The 14748-nt window shown below is 30.5% G+C and overlaps 1 protein-coding gene across 3 annotated transcripts in view; it reads left to right on the top strand.

Moving 5' to 3' along the window:
• The window catches only part of LOC126740442 (zinc finger protein ush), a 318530-nt gene that overhangs the window by 262763 nt on the left and 41019 nt on the right, over positions 1 to 14748 (top strand). The window contains exon 1 of one of the 3 annotated variants that reach the window (XM_050446467.1): positions 10834 to 10981. The exons of the other annotated variants lie outside the window; for them this stretch is intronic. Within the exon in view, the coding sequence (XP_050302424.1) occupies positions 10930 to 10981 (52 nt within the window). The 5' untranslated portion in view covers positions 10834 to 10929. Of the gene's footprint in view, positions 1 to 10833; positions 10982 to 14748 lie in introns of those variants that run through there. 3 annotated transcript variants of the gene reach the window in all.

Here is a 14748-nt window from a genome sequence, read left to right as displayed (position 1 = left end):
CTGGAAAAAGACTGAAATTTCATCTACTCTTTGGAATATGAACAAAAAAGCTCTTAAGACTCTAAAGGAATTAAGAACTAACCTAAAATGCCTGGAAAAAGACTGAAATTTCATCTACTCTTTGGAATATGAACAAAAAAGCTCTCAAGACTCTAGAGGAATTAAGAACTAGCCTCAAATGCCTGGAAAAAGACTGAAATTTTATCTATTCTTTGGAATATGAACAAAATAGCTCTCAAGAGTCTAAAGGAATTAAGAACTAACCTCAAATTCCTGGAAAAAGACTAAAATTTCATCTATTCTTTGGAATATGAACAAAATAGCTTTCAAGAGTCTAAAGGAATTAAGAACTAACCTCAAATTCCTGGAAAGAGAATGAAATTTAATCTACTCTTTGAAATATGAACAAAAAAGCTCTCAAGACTCTAGAGGAATTAAGAACTAACCTCAAATGCCTGGAAAAAGACTGAAATTTCATCTACTCTTTGGAATATGAACAAAAAAGCTCTCAAGACTCTAGAGGAATTAAGAACTAGCCTCAAATGCCTGGAAAAAGACTGAAATTTCATCTATTCTTTGGAATATGAACAAAATAGCTCTCAAGAGTCTAAAGGAATTAAGAACTAACCTCAAATGCCTGGAAAAAGACTGAAATTTTATATACTCTTTGGAATATGAACAAAATAGCTCTCAAGGGTCTATAGGAATTAAGAACTAACCTCAAATGCCTGGAAAAAGACTGAAATTTCATCTACTCCTTGGAATGTGAAAAAAATTGCGTTTAAGAGCCTAAAAAAGGCAATATCTAACCTCAATTGCCTGGAAAAAGACTGAAATTTTATCTACACCTTGGAATTTGAAAAAAATTGCTCTTAAGAGCCTAAAGGAGACAATATCTAATCTCAATTGCTTGGAAAAAAACTGAAATTTTATATACACCTTGAAATTTGAAGAAAATAGCTCTTAAGAGCCTAAAGGAGGCAATATCTAACCTCAATTGCCTGGAAAAAGACTGAAATTGCATCTACTTCTTGGAATTTATATGCCACGTTTTCCTTTGTACCCCTTGTGAGTCTACCTACCTCCCTCTGATATTTCTTTTACTGTTAAAAAAAAAAACAAAAAAATAAATTTGTATTAAGAAAAGTACTTCTATTGGCCAGGTTAATAGTTATTATTAATCTTTTTTAAAAAAAGGGCCTTACTACACAGGTTTGCACCTGTGCTAACGGTTTCATAATCGAGGCATGGTCCTATTTATCATAATGGTTGATTTATTGTAAATTGATAATTATGTTTGTAATTTTATTGATAAATAAATGTATTTTGAATTTGAATTTGAAGAAAATAGCTCTTAAGAGCCTAAAGAACGCAATATATAACCTCAAATTGTCTGGAAAAAGGCTGAAATTTTATCTACTCTTTAAAGTATGAACAAAATAGGTATCAAGAGCTTAAAGAACGAGAAACCTAGTCTCAACTGCGTAAAAAAAAGTAAAATGTCATCTATTCTATAGAATATGAACAAAATAATCAAAAATATAACTGGACTATTACGTAAAATATAAAATATGATCCTAAAACACTGAAATAGATCGAAACATAAAAAAAGAACTTAACAGGTGAATTTACAAATCAAATGACAAAATTTAAGATTTGTTTAACTAGTCGGTTTTTAAGGATTATAAAACTGCATGTGCAAAAGTATTGTAACCTTTACCAATATTTACTTTATGAATGCTAAAAAGTTGTGTGATTATGAACCCAATTAATCAAGACAAATTCCTTACATGAACTAAAAATCCCAAAAGAAAATATATAAACAATATTTGGATAGTTATTAAAATCGATATAGACTTTCCAGTTACAATAAGTGGTACAACCGCTTGAGCATGTTTATTTTTGTTCACATCAAAAAAAAAATCATTATTGTTGATTTTAAGAAAAGTGAAAATAAACATATTATTGTTTATTTATTAATAAATCAAGAGTCTAAAGGAAGCAAAAACTGCCTCAACTGCCTGTAAAAAAACTAAATTTTCCTTGCCTGGAAAAAAATTATCACTTGGAATTTCAACATACTTATCACAGTTCTACATTGGCAAACGATAGGCGCCATCTTGGAAAGAAAATTAATTGAAAAGTACGGTATTACAATTTACGCCACTAAACATATAAAAAACAAAAATGGCCGCATATTAAAGAAGTGATAATTAAGTATGTCAGTTAAAACGCCGCCATTTTGTTATGCAATGAAATATTTCTGTGTAATGAATTATAATTATCATAATTTTTCCCCGTCTGCCATTTTGACAAGTTAAAAGTGGTAGGGGGGTACTTTTATATACTTTTACTGTCTATAGCAAAATTTTTGATAATAATTATAAAACTTCACGACTCAACGGTCTTTTTCTTGAATTTCCTCCCGAAATCCAACGAAAACTAAAATCTTCTATCCCTAAAATAATTCATAAGTCTGGGGGATATTTATACCCTCAGATAGAGCGGTACTTAGAACGGGCGGGCGTAAGACGTCATAATTATAAATCAATGTCTGATGCTAATGTAGCGTGATCGATAGATGGGAATCTCGTGTCGCGCCGCCCGATTGGAGGAAGCCATAAATCCTTGCGAATCTAAAATTGATCTTCCTTTTCCCGAAGAAAATTCTCTCCATATAAAACGAAGCAACACGAGGTTTTTATTATTATATAATTTTTATTGCAAAACTAAAAACTGAATCGTTATCCATCCGTTCCTGCTGTGAATTTGACCCCTTTAAATCCCCATCCGTATGACTGATTAATGCTACTGTAGCGAGCCTTCGTCTCTCTCTCTCGCGAAGATAAGCCCACTTTTTGTCAGATTAATTCAACAGAAAATGCATTCATACTTCATATCTCGTTAATGAAGATCGTTTTTCATTGCTCGCTCTTTTCGAACGTATCCTTTTTGCTCCGTGCAGCCCCATTTCTTCGTTTGGATCTGGCCTTAACGAGGTTCGACGATTAGAACATTTATTACGAGAAAGGCGAGTTATTTAGCTTTAAATTTGTGTGTCTTAACGGTTAAAGTATTTAAACAGTTCCATAAATTAGATACGACTTCCAGAGAAATGACTAGGTACGTTAAAAGGGGCGCTTTTTTAAATTCAGCAGGATTTCCAAATTTATTTTTCCTCCTTAGTTTTCCTGTTTGTTGTTATGTTTTATTAGGACATCACGTAACGTGCCAGAGTGCAAAAAAATATTACCCATATGCCCTTGCATCTTGCATTTTGTAAAAAAAAATCTTAAATTAAATGAATGCAGTTAATAGTTAATTGTCTTGTTTGTTTTGTTCAAATCAAAAATTATTAAAAAAGAAATTATAAAATGTCAAAGTCAACGTCAACATTTCCATCATACAATTCCATCAAAACCAAAATACAATGATGGACCAGTGATTGTATTGACCCATCATATAATAAAAAAACGTGATGTGATGGAAAGCAGATAATTTAGAAACGCAAATAGCAAATTTTGCTTAACGTAGTATTTTACACAAAACATAAAAGTGTAGAGAACTGGTTGTTGCATACAAACTGATAGAAATGCATCTGACAAATCTGGTAGCGTCCTCTCGCTGGCAACGGAAATTGTTGTAACTAACTTTTGACGTGTCTAATTGGACCAATCAAAATGATAGAAAGGCGTGGCCAAATTACGGCGGGAAAATCAAATTCCACTTAACAAAATATCTCTTAATTTTCTTATTTAGCAAGATCTAAGGCAAACGGCTAATCAAAAAGGTTACGAATAGAAAATAGAGCCTTTTTGATTAGCATCACCTATTGATCAGGATAAATAAAACTCTTCGGATTTATGTTACATATATAAATATAAGTATTAGTTTGTGCTAATTTTAGATGTACACTACCGCTCAAAAGTATTTGCCCACATATGACTGTTTTAAAGTTATAACTAAAAATAATAAACTAATCAGTTATTCTTATGAAACGATTTATTTATTACAAAATGAATATAAACAATACATTTGTCAATTAACTAAATTTAAGAAAATCAAATTCTGGATTCATCTACATGTCCGCCTCGATTTTTAATAACAGCTTCACAGAGTTTCGGTAGTCTTCTAATTAATTTGCCCAAAGTTTCCTGAGGTATCTTGTGCCACTCTTCTTGGATGATCCTCCATAAGTCTTCTTTTGCATGATTTTCGCACTTGTCTATCCAGTTCATCCCACAGTAATTCGATAGGATTGAGGTCCGGTGATTGTGAGGGCCATACCATAACTTTCAGAATATGTTGCCTTTGTAATTGACTTAAATATTGCTTGCACAATTTCGACGTGTGCTTCATTGTCATGTTGAAAGATGAAGTTTTCCCCAATTATTCGAGTACCAGAAGGAAGTACATTGTCGCTTAAAATTGTTTTGTAACCCTCTTTTTGAAGAATTCCCTCTATTCTAATTAGATCGCCCACTGCAGATCCTCCGAAACAACCCCACACCATCACCGAACCACCACCGTGTTTAACTGAGGCCACCGTACACTCAGCGATCCTTTCATTGACATAACTCGCCTCTTTGTTCCAAAAACCTCGAATTTCGACTCGTCACTCCAGAAAACTTTCTTCCAGTCATCAATGGTCCATTCTTGGTGTGATTGGGCCCACTCAAGCCTTTTCTTCTTACTAACATCCTTCAGTAGCGGTTTTGATACAGCTAAACGTCCTTTAAGATCAGCATTATAAAGTGGCCGTTTTACTGTGGAAACACTGACCGCTCCTTGTTGATTTTTGCTGTGATTTCAGTGGCGGTAAGGCGTCTATTGCGTTTGCTTGTAATTATAATATTTAAATCCTTCTTTGAACTTGTTGCCTTTGACCTTCCCGATCGAGGTTTATTGCTAATAGTCCCTTCTCTGGTGAATTTCCTAACATTATAATCGACAGTCCGCCTTGGAATTCCCAAATCCGTCGAAATTTGACGGTTAGTCTTTACAGCCTTATGAAGTGATAATACCTTTTGTTTCTACCGATAACTCTTTAGTTTTAGCCATTTTAAAGAATGTTGAAAAACCAGCAAAGAAACGGTGACAATCGTCAATAAACAAGCGAAATTACATAATGTCACATAAAATCAATTCTTGAAGACTAAACACCTTTAAATGTTTCAAATTTCATCGGAAACGAGCTGTAAACAGATTAGTTTTTTAGAAGAAGTGCATATTTTCACTACATTGATTGTTATTTGCAAGACTATATTTAAATACTCAATGTTTTTCAACGAACCATAGTTGATAGGTATGCTGTTTAAGCATATATGCAATTTACAAAAGAGATACATTTTAAATATAGGTATAAAGATAAGATTTTTGTAGCTAATTTAAAATATTAAAAAGAATACATAGTGGGCCAATACTTTTGAACGGTAGTGTATGTAGGCTATTTTTTGATCCTGGTAATGTTTAACGCAAACTATCTTAAATTATTATTTTTAGTATTAACCGTATCAATAATTATTAAAATTGGTAACGGTATTCGTCTAAGCAGTGTTCGTTAAAAAAATCCACGCGTGCTTTGCGTTCATGGTTTTCCTAATTTGAATATTTACAGTATATCAGTGGCATGTTTAGATTCCAAGGGTTCAAGCTGATTTTCATTGCATTTTCGGCTTGCATTTTGGCATCTATGAATGTTTGTTGGCTTATTTAGGTAATAAATGGCTTTAAGCATCTTATATATTTGTTCTGCTCATCATTATATGTCGGCAATTGTTGAGAATGTTAATTATATTGTTCTAAACTGTTTTTAGTTTGTATAAAGGTTTTATTAATTAAAACTGACGCATTTATAAGAGATTTCCAAATTATTCCTATTGAGGCAACACAAGTAGATTACACAGACGTAAATACTTAATAAATAAATACTCAAAAATAATATAAATTTTAAGAGAAAATACTGACAATAGAAAATTAAAATCATTTATTGTCTTAGATACTAGAAACACAGCATAGACACAAGATAATTAATAATATAAGAAGAATTATTCAAAATTTTGATAAGTGCAGATTAATTTTACATCAGTTTAATTGTTCTGTCTGAAACTCATCAAGTGGAGAATATTCAATTATTTCATAAAAACGCATACCTATAACACTATTTACAACGGGGGTAATTTGAACAAAAGTGATGGATTTGTTGTTTTAATAAAAAAACTCATTAAAATATAAATACAATGTTGTAAATAGTGGGTTCATTTTAATATTGGAGATTACCCTGCAAGGAAAATCAAAATTGTATCAAATCAAAGTTCTACAAGGGATGAAATTTAAATTTAAGAAAAAAATTATTGAAAAGTTAACACAGGACTTAAGTACAGAAGAATTATTTTTTTGTTTATAATACAAGCAGTGTGAACGTTGCATGTGATTATTTTGTTGATATAAAATACGCATTTCATAGTATAAACATTTATTGGTTCTAAAACGTTTAATATAATTCCATACGATCTTTAAAATGCAATTGGAGAAAAACGCTTTAAATCAAAGCAATAAAAATGAATTTAGGAAACAAATTTTACATGACATTTTTTCATTTTATTAATAGTGTCTGGATCTTTTGGAAATATTGTTTTTCTGGTTCAATTGGTCAGACTATACACCTGAAAAATATCACTTTATTCCCATTTTTTCTATTTAACGGACTGAGATAGGGATATCTAAATGAGAATTCAACTTTTCCACCTATTTTCTATATAATTTTTTCATTTTGATAATAGAGTCCGGATCTTTTGGAAATAGTGTTTTTCTGGTTCAATTGGTCAGACTAAACCTGAAAAATATCACTTTATTTTCATCTTTTTCTAATTAACGGACTGAGATAGGAATATAAATATGAAAATTGAACTTTTCCACCTATTTTCTAAAAAAAAATGTTATTTTACTAATAGTGTCTGGATCGTTTGGAAATAGTGTTTTTCGGGTTCAATTGGTCAGACTAAACCTGAAAAATATCACGTTATTCCCATCCTCTTCTATTTAACGGACTGAGATAGGGATATATAAATGAGGATTCAACTTTTTTTCTCCTTATTTTCTATATAATTTTTTCATTAATAAATAAAATATACTGAAGATTATTAAAAAAAATCGAGTTTTATTAATACATCAGAGTTAGATTGAAATACACTAACCTCGATCTCTATGAACCTAATTGTGACTTTTTCTCAAATTGTGTAACTAGATCCCGAATTTAGACGTTATTATTTGTGTTTGTAATTTATAATTTTTTTATTGGAATAAAAATACAATTATTATTAATACAGAAATTCAGTAGAGGATGAATTACCTTAATCTGTTTAATACGTAGATGTTTTTATGTTTTCTCAAGAAAAGTTAGAACATTTCAAAATGAGAACAACCTATTATAGTATAACATTAGTAAGTGTTTATGATGATTCAAGCGGATTGAAACCTAAAATTAATAATACATAAAGATAATTAAAATCACATTTTCGTACCGGAAATCTGGAATTGCTGCAAATACAACAATTAAAACAATATTCCTGATATTGAAGAGACATTTTTAGAAAAAAAAAGTAATTAATTGAAAATAACGTTTGTAACAAATGACGTTTCGTCAATCAATGTCAACAATGTCATTTCGTCAATCAAGATGGCCGACATACGATTCCGCTTCCTATATGTGGTATCTTATTTAATATAGCAGATTGACAACTGATATTTATGACAGAACGGTAAATTATATGACAGTTGACTTTAGATATGATAAGTCTGATTTTGTCTATAACTACTTTATGCAAAATTTGACATGAAATTAATAAGTAAGGGATTGTATTGCCTGCTTGGAAAGTTTGTTATCTACGCATGACCGCCATATATACATAATATAAGAAAAAAAATAATCCAAACTAAAACCGAATTAAATTACAAACTCAGCGTTGAAAAAATCGGTGTCGTGTGTCACGAATTTCTTAAAAATTTGCATATCACCGCCGGTGAAAAAAGGGCTTGCGACATGGCAAATTCAACGTAGACCGTCAATTAAAAAAAAAAAAATGTGTACTTGTAATTAGATCGCGTATAAGCTTACGAGCTCCTTGATACCGACCAGTAGTTATGCCTATATTTTATTTTCTATCTTTAGCGAGATCTAGAGGGGTTAAGTAGGTTAAAAATATAACTCTTGTAATTTATAAAATAGTATAATGGTTTTTTCTATAAAAAAAATATAGTATACAGTGTATAACTTGCTGAATTTTGGCACACTAATTTAACTGCAAAAAGTGAAATATTGTATTAATTATAATAATAATGTTTTCGATTCGTTCGAATCGATTTTCAAAAAATCAATTTTTACTCAATATTTTGTACAATTTTGGAAAAACCTTGAGATAGGTGTCCAATGGATTTAATTGAAGAGCCTGAACACGAATTTTCAAAATTTTTTGAGATTTAGTTTTTGAGTTATGAACATTTGATCAATTCATCAGCTATAAAAAATCAATTTTCAAAAAAATTAATTTTTACTCAATGTTTTGTACAATGTTGGAAAAACCCTGAAATGGGTGTCCAATGAATTTAATTGGAGAATCTGAGAACGAATTTTCAATTTTTTTTTACATTTAGTTTTTGAGTTATGAACATTTGGTCAATTCATCAGGTATAAAAATCAATTCTTAAAAAAATTAATTTTTACTTAATATTTTGTACAATTTTGGGAAAACCCTGAAATAGGGGTCTAATGGATTTAATTGAGAAACCTGAAAACGAATTTTCAAATTTTTTTGAGATATAGTTTTTGAGTTATGAACATTTGTTCAATTTATTAGCTATAAAAATCAATTTTCCAAAAAAATAATTTTTACTCAATATTCTGTACAATTTTGGAAAAACCCTGAAATAGGTGTCCAATGAATTTAATTGGAGAATCTGAGAACGAATTTTCAAAATTTTTTTAAATTTAGTTTTTGAGTTATGAACATTTGGTCAATTCATCAGGTATAAAAATCAATTTTTAAAAAAATTAATTTTTACTCAAAATTTTGTACAATTCTAGAAAAACCCTGAAATAGGTGTCCGATGGATTAAATTGAAGAACCTGAAAACGAATTTTCAAATTTTTTTGAGATATAGTTTTTGAGTTATGAACATTTGGTCAATTCATCAGGTATAAAAATCAATTTTCAAAAAAAATCAATTTTTCTTAATATTTTGTTCAATTTTGAAAAAACATTAAATTAGGGGCCAGGGAAGACTCTATAAACCTGGACATTTTGTGAATTTTCCAGAAGAGGAAATCAATCTTTCTTGTACTTTTAGAGCTACATCAGGCAAATTAAAAATTACTATAACTTTAGATGCCAATAACGCAATAACCATTAACTGAATTTTTAAAATTCAATATCCAACTGTATACATCCCAAATCAAATGACGCCATCCATACGGTTCCATCTCTTCAAATCCTTTGAGATTTGACTTTTTAAAGCCACCTTTGTATTCAAAACCCAAAAATCTGGCACACGTTGGCTCACATCCAAAATCCACCAGGATTCTTTCGCTTTTACAGTCACTTAGTCCAAATCGTGTTCATATTGCCCTTATATTTTGGTGATTACAGCACAGCACATTAATTTTTTTACTGTTTTTACCATAACTTAATTTAGCTTCAATTAGCCACCTTAAGGGTGATGTAAATATTCTACAGTTTTAATTTAAAACATACTAAATCCGTCATAAGACTTAATATAATATAAATCAACTTCTTTCAAGTTGGACGCTTGTGTAAAGTAATGCATAGTTAATATGCATTACTTTACGTAAGTCGAAACCAAAAAGTGTGGAAGAAATATTAGCTGATAGTGATACAGATATTGATCACCTGAATTTGGAGGTTACAAAAAATAAAAAATAGACACTACTAAAGTATCCCTAGATTGTGTATTAAATATTTCGCAACCGTAGTCACGTCTATCGTCTACCCAGTTATCTCAACCCGTTTAAGAATTAATAATTAAAATTCGGCCCCCGAGACAGGAACTGCATACGCGCGATAAGGAATCTTTAATTAGGACGGGATTGCGAGGCCCCCCCTCGGGGCTGTCGCTATCTCGCTCCCTCTCTCTCTATAGATCTCGAGATCTCAGATTTAGATCTCAACTCCCAGGGTTCGTTATGCAAGCATGTAGTCTCGGGGGGGTTTACGGAAACGTGGGCGTCCGCAAAAACGCGATAACGGCTTACGTATTTAAATTTCGAAATAATTTGTAATAAAAGATAAAAAAATATATATAGGAAAGTTTATTAATTTTAAGTAAACAGACTCAAGTAAATAGATATCATTTGCAAATCGGACCAATGGGAAAATAGTTTTGTCAGATAACCTCAAAAGTAAACATCAATATTCGTTAAAACTAGATCGTAATAGATGCGCCACTGCATGTAATGTTTGCTGACCTGTCAACTGTCACGGCGTTTTGACAATCAAGTGTTCGGGTGTGAGTGAGACAAATAATAACCTCAATTATTTTCAGAAAATTAAAACGTCAAATGTCAAAAAATGTCGTTTTTTCATCTTTAAAGAAAGCCTGACAACCTTTAATTTCCGATTCTAATCGGTTTTTTATGTACTTCTTAACCAGAATGCGCTAAATGTAATTAAACGAACGCAATATATAACCCCAAAATAATTATTTGTGTTGAATTAAACATATAGGCACGTCACTGTTAATAAAGCTTGCTGAACTGTCAACTGTCAAGGAGTTTTGACAAATTTGAGGTTTGATGTTAGACAATGAAGATGTTAAATGTCAAAATGGTACAAAACGGGGATTTTATCACATTGTGCCTACATAGAAAAACCATTTGAACTAATTAAATTTTGCGTTCATTAATATAAATATTTAATGATACTCTCCCAGAAGATCATCGACCTGTATTTAAAGGAATCTTATAAAGGTATTTTTTGATTTAAATATGTGCAAGACGATAATTAAATACCATATAATTAAATCAATAATTGATGTTATTAATGTAAACCAACCGTTATATCTTCAAACAAATTTAGTCCAACCAAATTTTTACAAAAACTTTGAGTCTACCACAGATTTAACTAGCTAACGCAAGTAACGTAACGCACGTTGCGTTAGCTAGTTAAATCTGTGCGTCTACTGTCCTAAAGTTACCTTAAAGCAACATTTTATCCTTATAAATATTGATTGAATTATGTTAAGTCCATTTAATTAAACTAATTACGTAACCTTGTTGTCTCAAAAAAACCTTGTATAATTTCAATTATGTTATCTCAAAAATCTAACGAATTTTTTTGTTAATGGAATGTTTGATAAGGGATAAATAACGTGGCAATGACAAAAATGAAAAATATATAATTAAAAAAACTTAAACAAAAACATGATACAAAATTTAATAAAATAAATAAATTAATATATATATAGATATTAGAAGCAAACTCTTACATGAAAGTTAACACAATTAAATAGCAAGGATTGCCCCAAAAAATATTTCTTAAGGGTTAACTCTACGTACAGATATTTATTTAGATTAGTTTTAACAAAAAAATGTAGGAGTTCGTAAAAAAATAACTATAGGTTCGTCATATTAGGAATTCAATTTCTATACCCTTATGTGACTTTTCTTGTACCTTTCCAGTCACATAAGGGTTAAATTTAAGTTTTTTTTTTAGTTAGAATTCGATTGGTATTGGTTAAAATGCCAAAACGAATATTTTCATTTCATACATGCACAAAGAAAACTGAGGTGAAATTTTCACTTTTAATAACTGCAATAAAAAAATATAGGAGTTTTTAATAAAATAACTAGAGGTTCGTAATATTTGAGATTGAATTTCAATTTAAATTTAAGGTTTTTAAATGCCTGAATTATTTTTGTCTCAAATGCCTTGTATCGAATTAAAGAACTTGTTTCATTTTTCTAAATTCACTTAATTTTTTTTGTATTATTCAGTTTGGGAAAGTCTAGTTTTCTATATAAAATGAAAATTTTTATAAAAATTATAAAACTTTAGTAATAAAAGAGAAAAGTAGTATAAAAGAATTGACCAGGAACATAATATTAGGTGCATCTGGAAAGGATTGAAGACTTCAAGCCAATGCTAAAAATGAAGAGAATTTGTTTGGTAAAACCATTAAGGATATATAAAAAAAGGTCCAGTGAAAAAAGCCAAGCCTTCGCTAGAAAATGTAAGAACCCCTAGACGAAGGTTTCCATAGAAAATTGAAATGTGATGTTGCACTTATTGAAAAAGAAAATAAGAAAAGAGAAGTGGAAGTTAAACCAAAAAATGAAGTTACTCCAAACGCTGAATATGACAATTCTAAGCAATTAGTAATGGGGCAATGGAAATTTAAACTTTAATGACGCCGCACTTCAAATTAAGATAACAAATATATAGAGGTTCGTAATAAAATAACTAGAGGTTCATCATATTTGGAATTCGTTTTTCAATTAAATATGATGTACTTGTATTTTTTTAATTCATACTTTGATTAGTTTTGTTTGGAAAAAGTCCAAATAAATAGGCAGAAAAAAATGAATTGACGATTGACGATTCCAGTCCAGAGAATTTGGTTGATAAAACCATAAATGACATAAAGGCAATAAAGAAAAAGATGTGCAAGATGAACCAAAAAAAGACTGTTCATTTTACAATTTTAAGCCATTAGTAATGAAACAACTCACTTTAAAAGCCGCACTTATAAATATTGTAAAAAATATATAGGAGTCCGTAATAAAATAACTAGAGGTTCGTCATATTTTACAAACACAATTTGTAAAGTAAGGGATACAATTTGAAATTAATTTTAAGGTGTTTGAGTTTTTTAACTTTATTAGTATTTATTGGAACAAAAAAGTGATCCTGGACATGAATGAAAGATGGTTTAGTTCTAGGCTGAAAATAAGGAGAAGTTGGTTGCTAAAACCATTAAAGAAGGTCCAATAAAAGGCAAGCCTTTGGTCATTACAAGGAAAACCCATCACCTGTCTTAAGGACTTGACAGGAATAGAAGAGGCTTCTACCAACTACTGGAAAATGTAAAGATCTCTTGACGACAGTATCCATGAAAACGAGAAATTTAAATATTATATTTAAGTTCTCCAAGAAAAAAATAAAATATGTAAATATATGCTTGAGAAGGTAAAAATATTATAAATATATTAAAAGAAAATAAAGAGTGAGATGCAGAAACCGAAGTGTCTGAACAAAAAGAAGAAGTTACTCCAAACGCTGAATATGACCACTCTGAACAATTAGTATAATGAGACAAAATGAAAAAATGAAAAATTTAATTTTTATCAATATCACATCACTTAAAAATATTATAAAAAATATATAGGGGCACCTACTTCAATTTTCTTCTCTTAAATGTTATGTAACATATTTGGACTAACATCCAAATTTATTTTAATAAAAATGGACTTGAGTTGTACTTGTAGGAGTTATTTGTGTTTTTTTGTTCAAAGCACCTCGACAGAGACTTTTATATAACAATAGCAAAAAAATATTAGCTTGAGAACGCAAAGATTTATCTCATCAGTGATTTTCAGACCTACTTTATTAACCAGTAAAAAGTATATTATTCCTGTAACCTGTAAAATTGTGTTTCATCTACTGAAAGCGATCACATGTTTACAAAGTAGTGATTTTTAACACCATATATTAAATATTTATCTCAGTAGTGATCTTACAAATTTGGCAACTGTAAAACCAGTGAAAATATAGTATATAGTGACTTTTTCTCCCTGTGAACACAAATGATTTTAGGGGTCCATAAGTAAAAATGTGAACAGTATCTTAACGGCTTGGATGCGATAACCACTTATCACTCTCATGTTAATACAATCTGGATAAGAAATCTAATCAGTTCTCCTAAATATAAACTGGGTGCATCTGACCGTATATAAGATATCAAAACATAATTTTTCCAACTGTTATCGCCATAGTTTAAAAATGTGCGTCCACAGAAACTGAACGTGTTTGGCGTGGCTCCGGCTTAAAGTCAAGTTTTAAAGGGCTAAAGTTAATTGTTTTGATTGAAAAGTGTTGCACAGTTATATTTAGTATCAATCAATAGTGTGGTGTATTTCTCGATACAGAAACCTTAACAATCACTTGTTTTTATTGTTTTACCATAATACAGTACAATGGTATTCACGGAGAGGCAAAAAACCGAGCTCAAGACCTTGACCAACGGTATGGTACGAGACATTGTAAAAAGCACTATATCGGATACGGAATTTCTGAATATCTTAATAGACAAAATTTCCGATAAAGTGTCGCAAAAAATTAACGATACAATGCAGCAGCTATCGAGCAAGGTGAATGACTTGGAAACACGCATCACACTTCTTGAGAAGGAGAATGACCAGTATAAAGCAAGGATAGATGAACTAGATCAGCGAAGCAAACTAAATCAGCTGAGAGTATATGGATTACCCGGAAACTCTCGTGACCAAGGACAACTTATGGCACAGGTTACTAATATGTTTGAAACAAAACTTGGTATTAAGGATATTAAACCTGCTTTTTGTCAAAAATTTGGAGGATTTCAGAATAACAAAAACGGGCCTGTAATTGTTCATTTCAACAGTTCCACGGATCGTAATGCTATCTTTCAGGAAAAGAAAAAACTTAAGGGAAGCCAAATAAGTATAGTAGAAGAATTAACAAAAACAAGGTATGAGTT

This window comes from Anthonomus grandis, chromosome 9, assembly GCF_022605725.1.
Source record: "Anthonomus grandis grandis chromosome 9, icAntGran1.3, whole genome shotgun sequence".
Lineage (NCBI taxonomy): Eukaryota > Metazoa > Arthropoda > Insecta > Coleoptera > Curculionidae > Anthonomus > Anthonomus grandis.
This window is presented reverse-complemented; position numbering and strand designations above follow the sequence as displayed.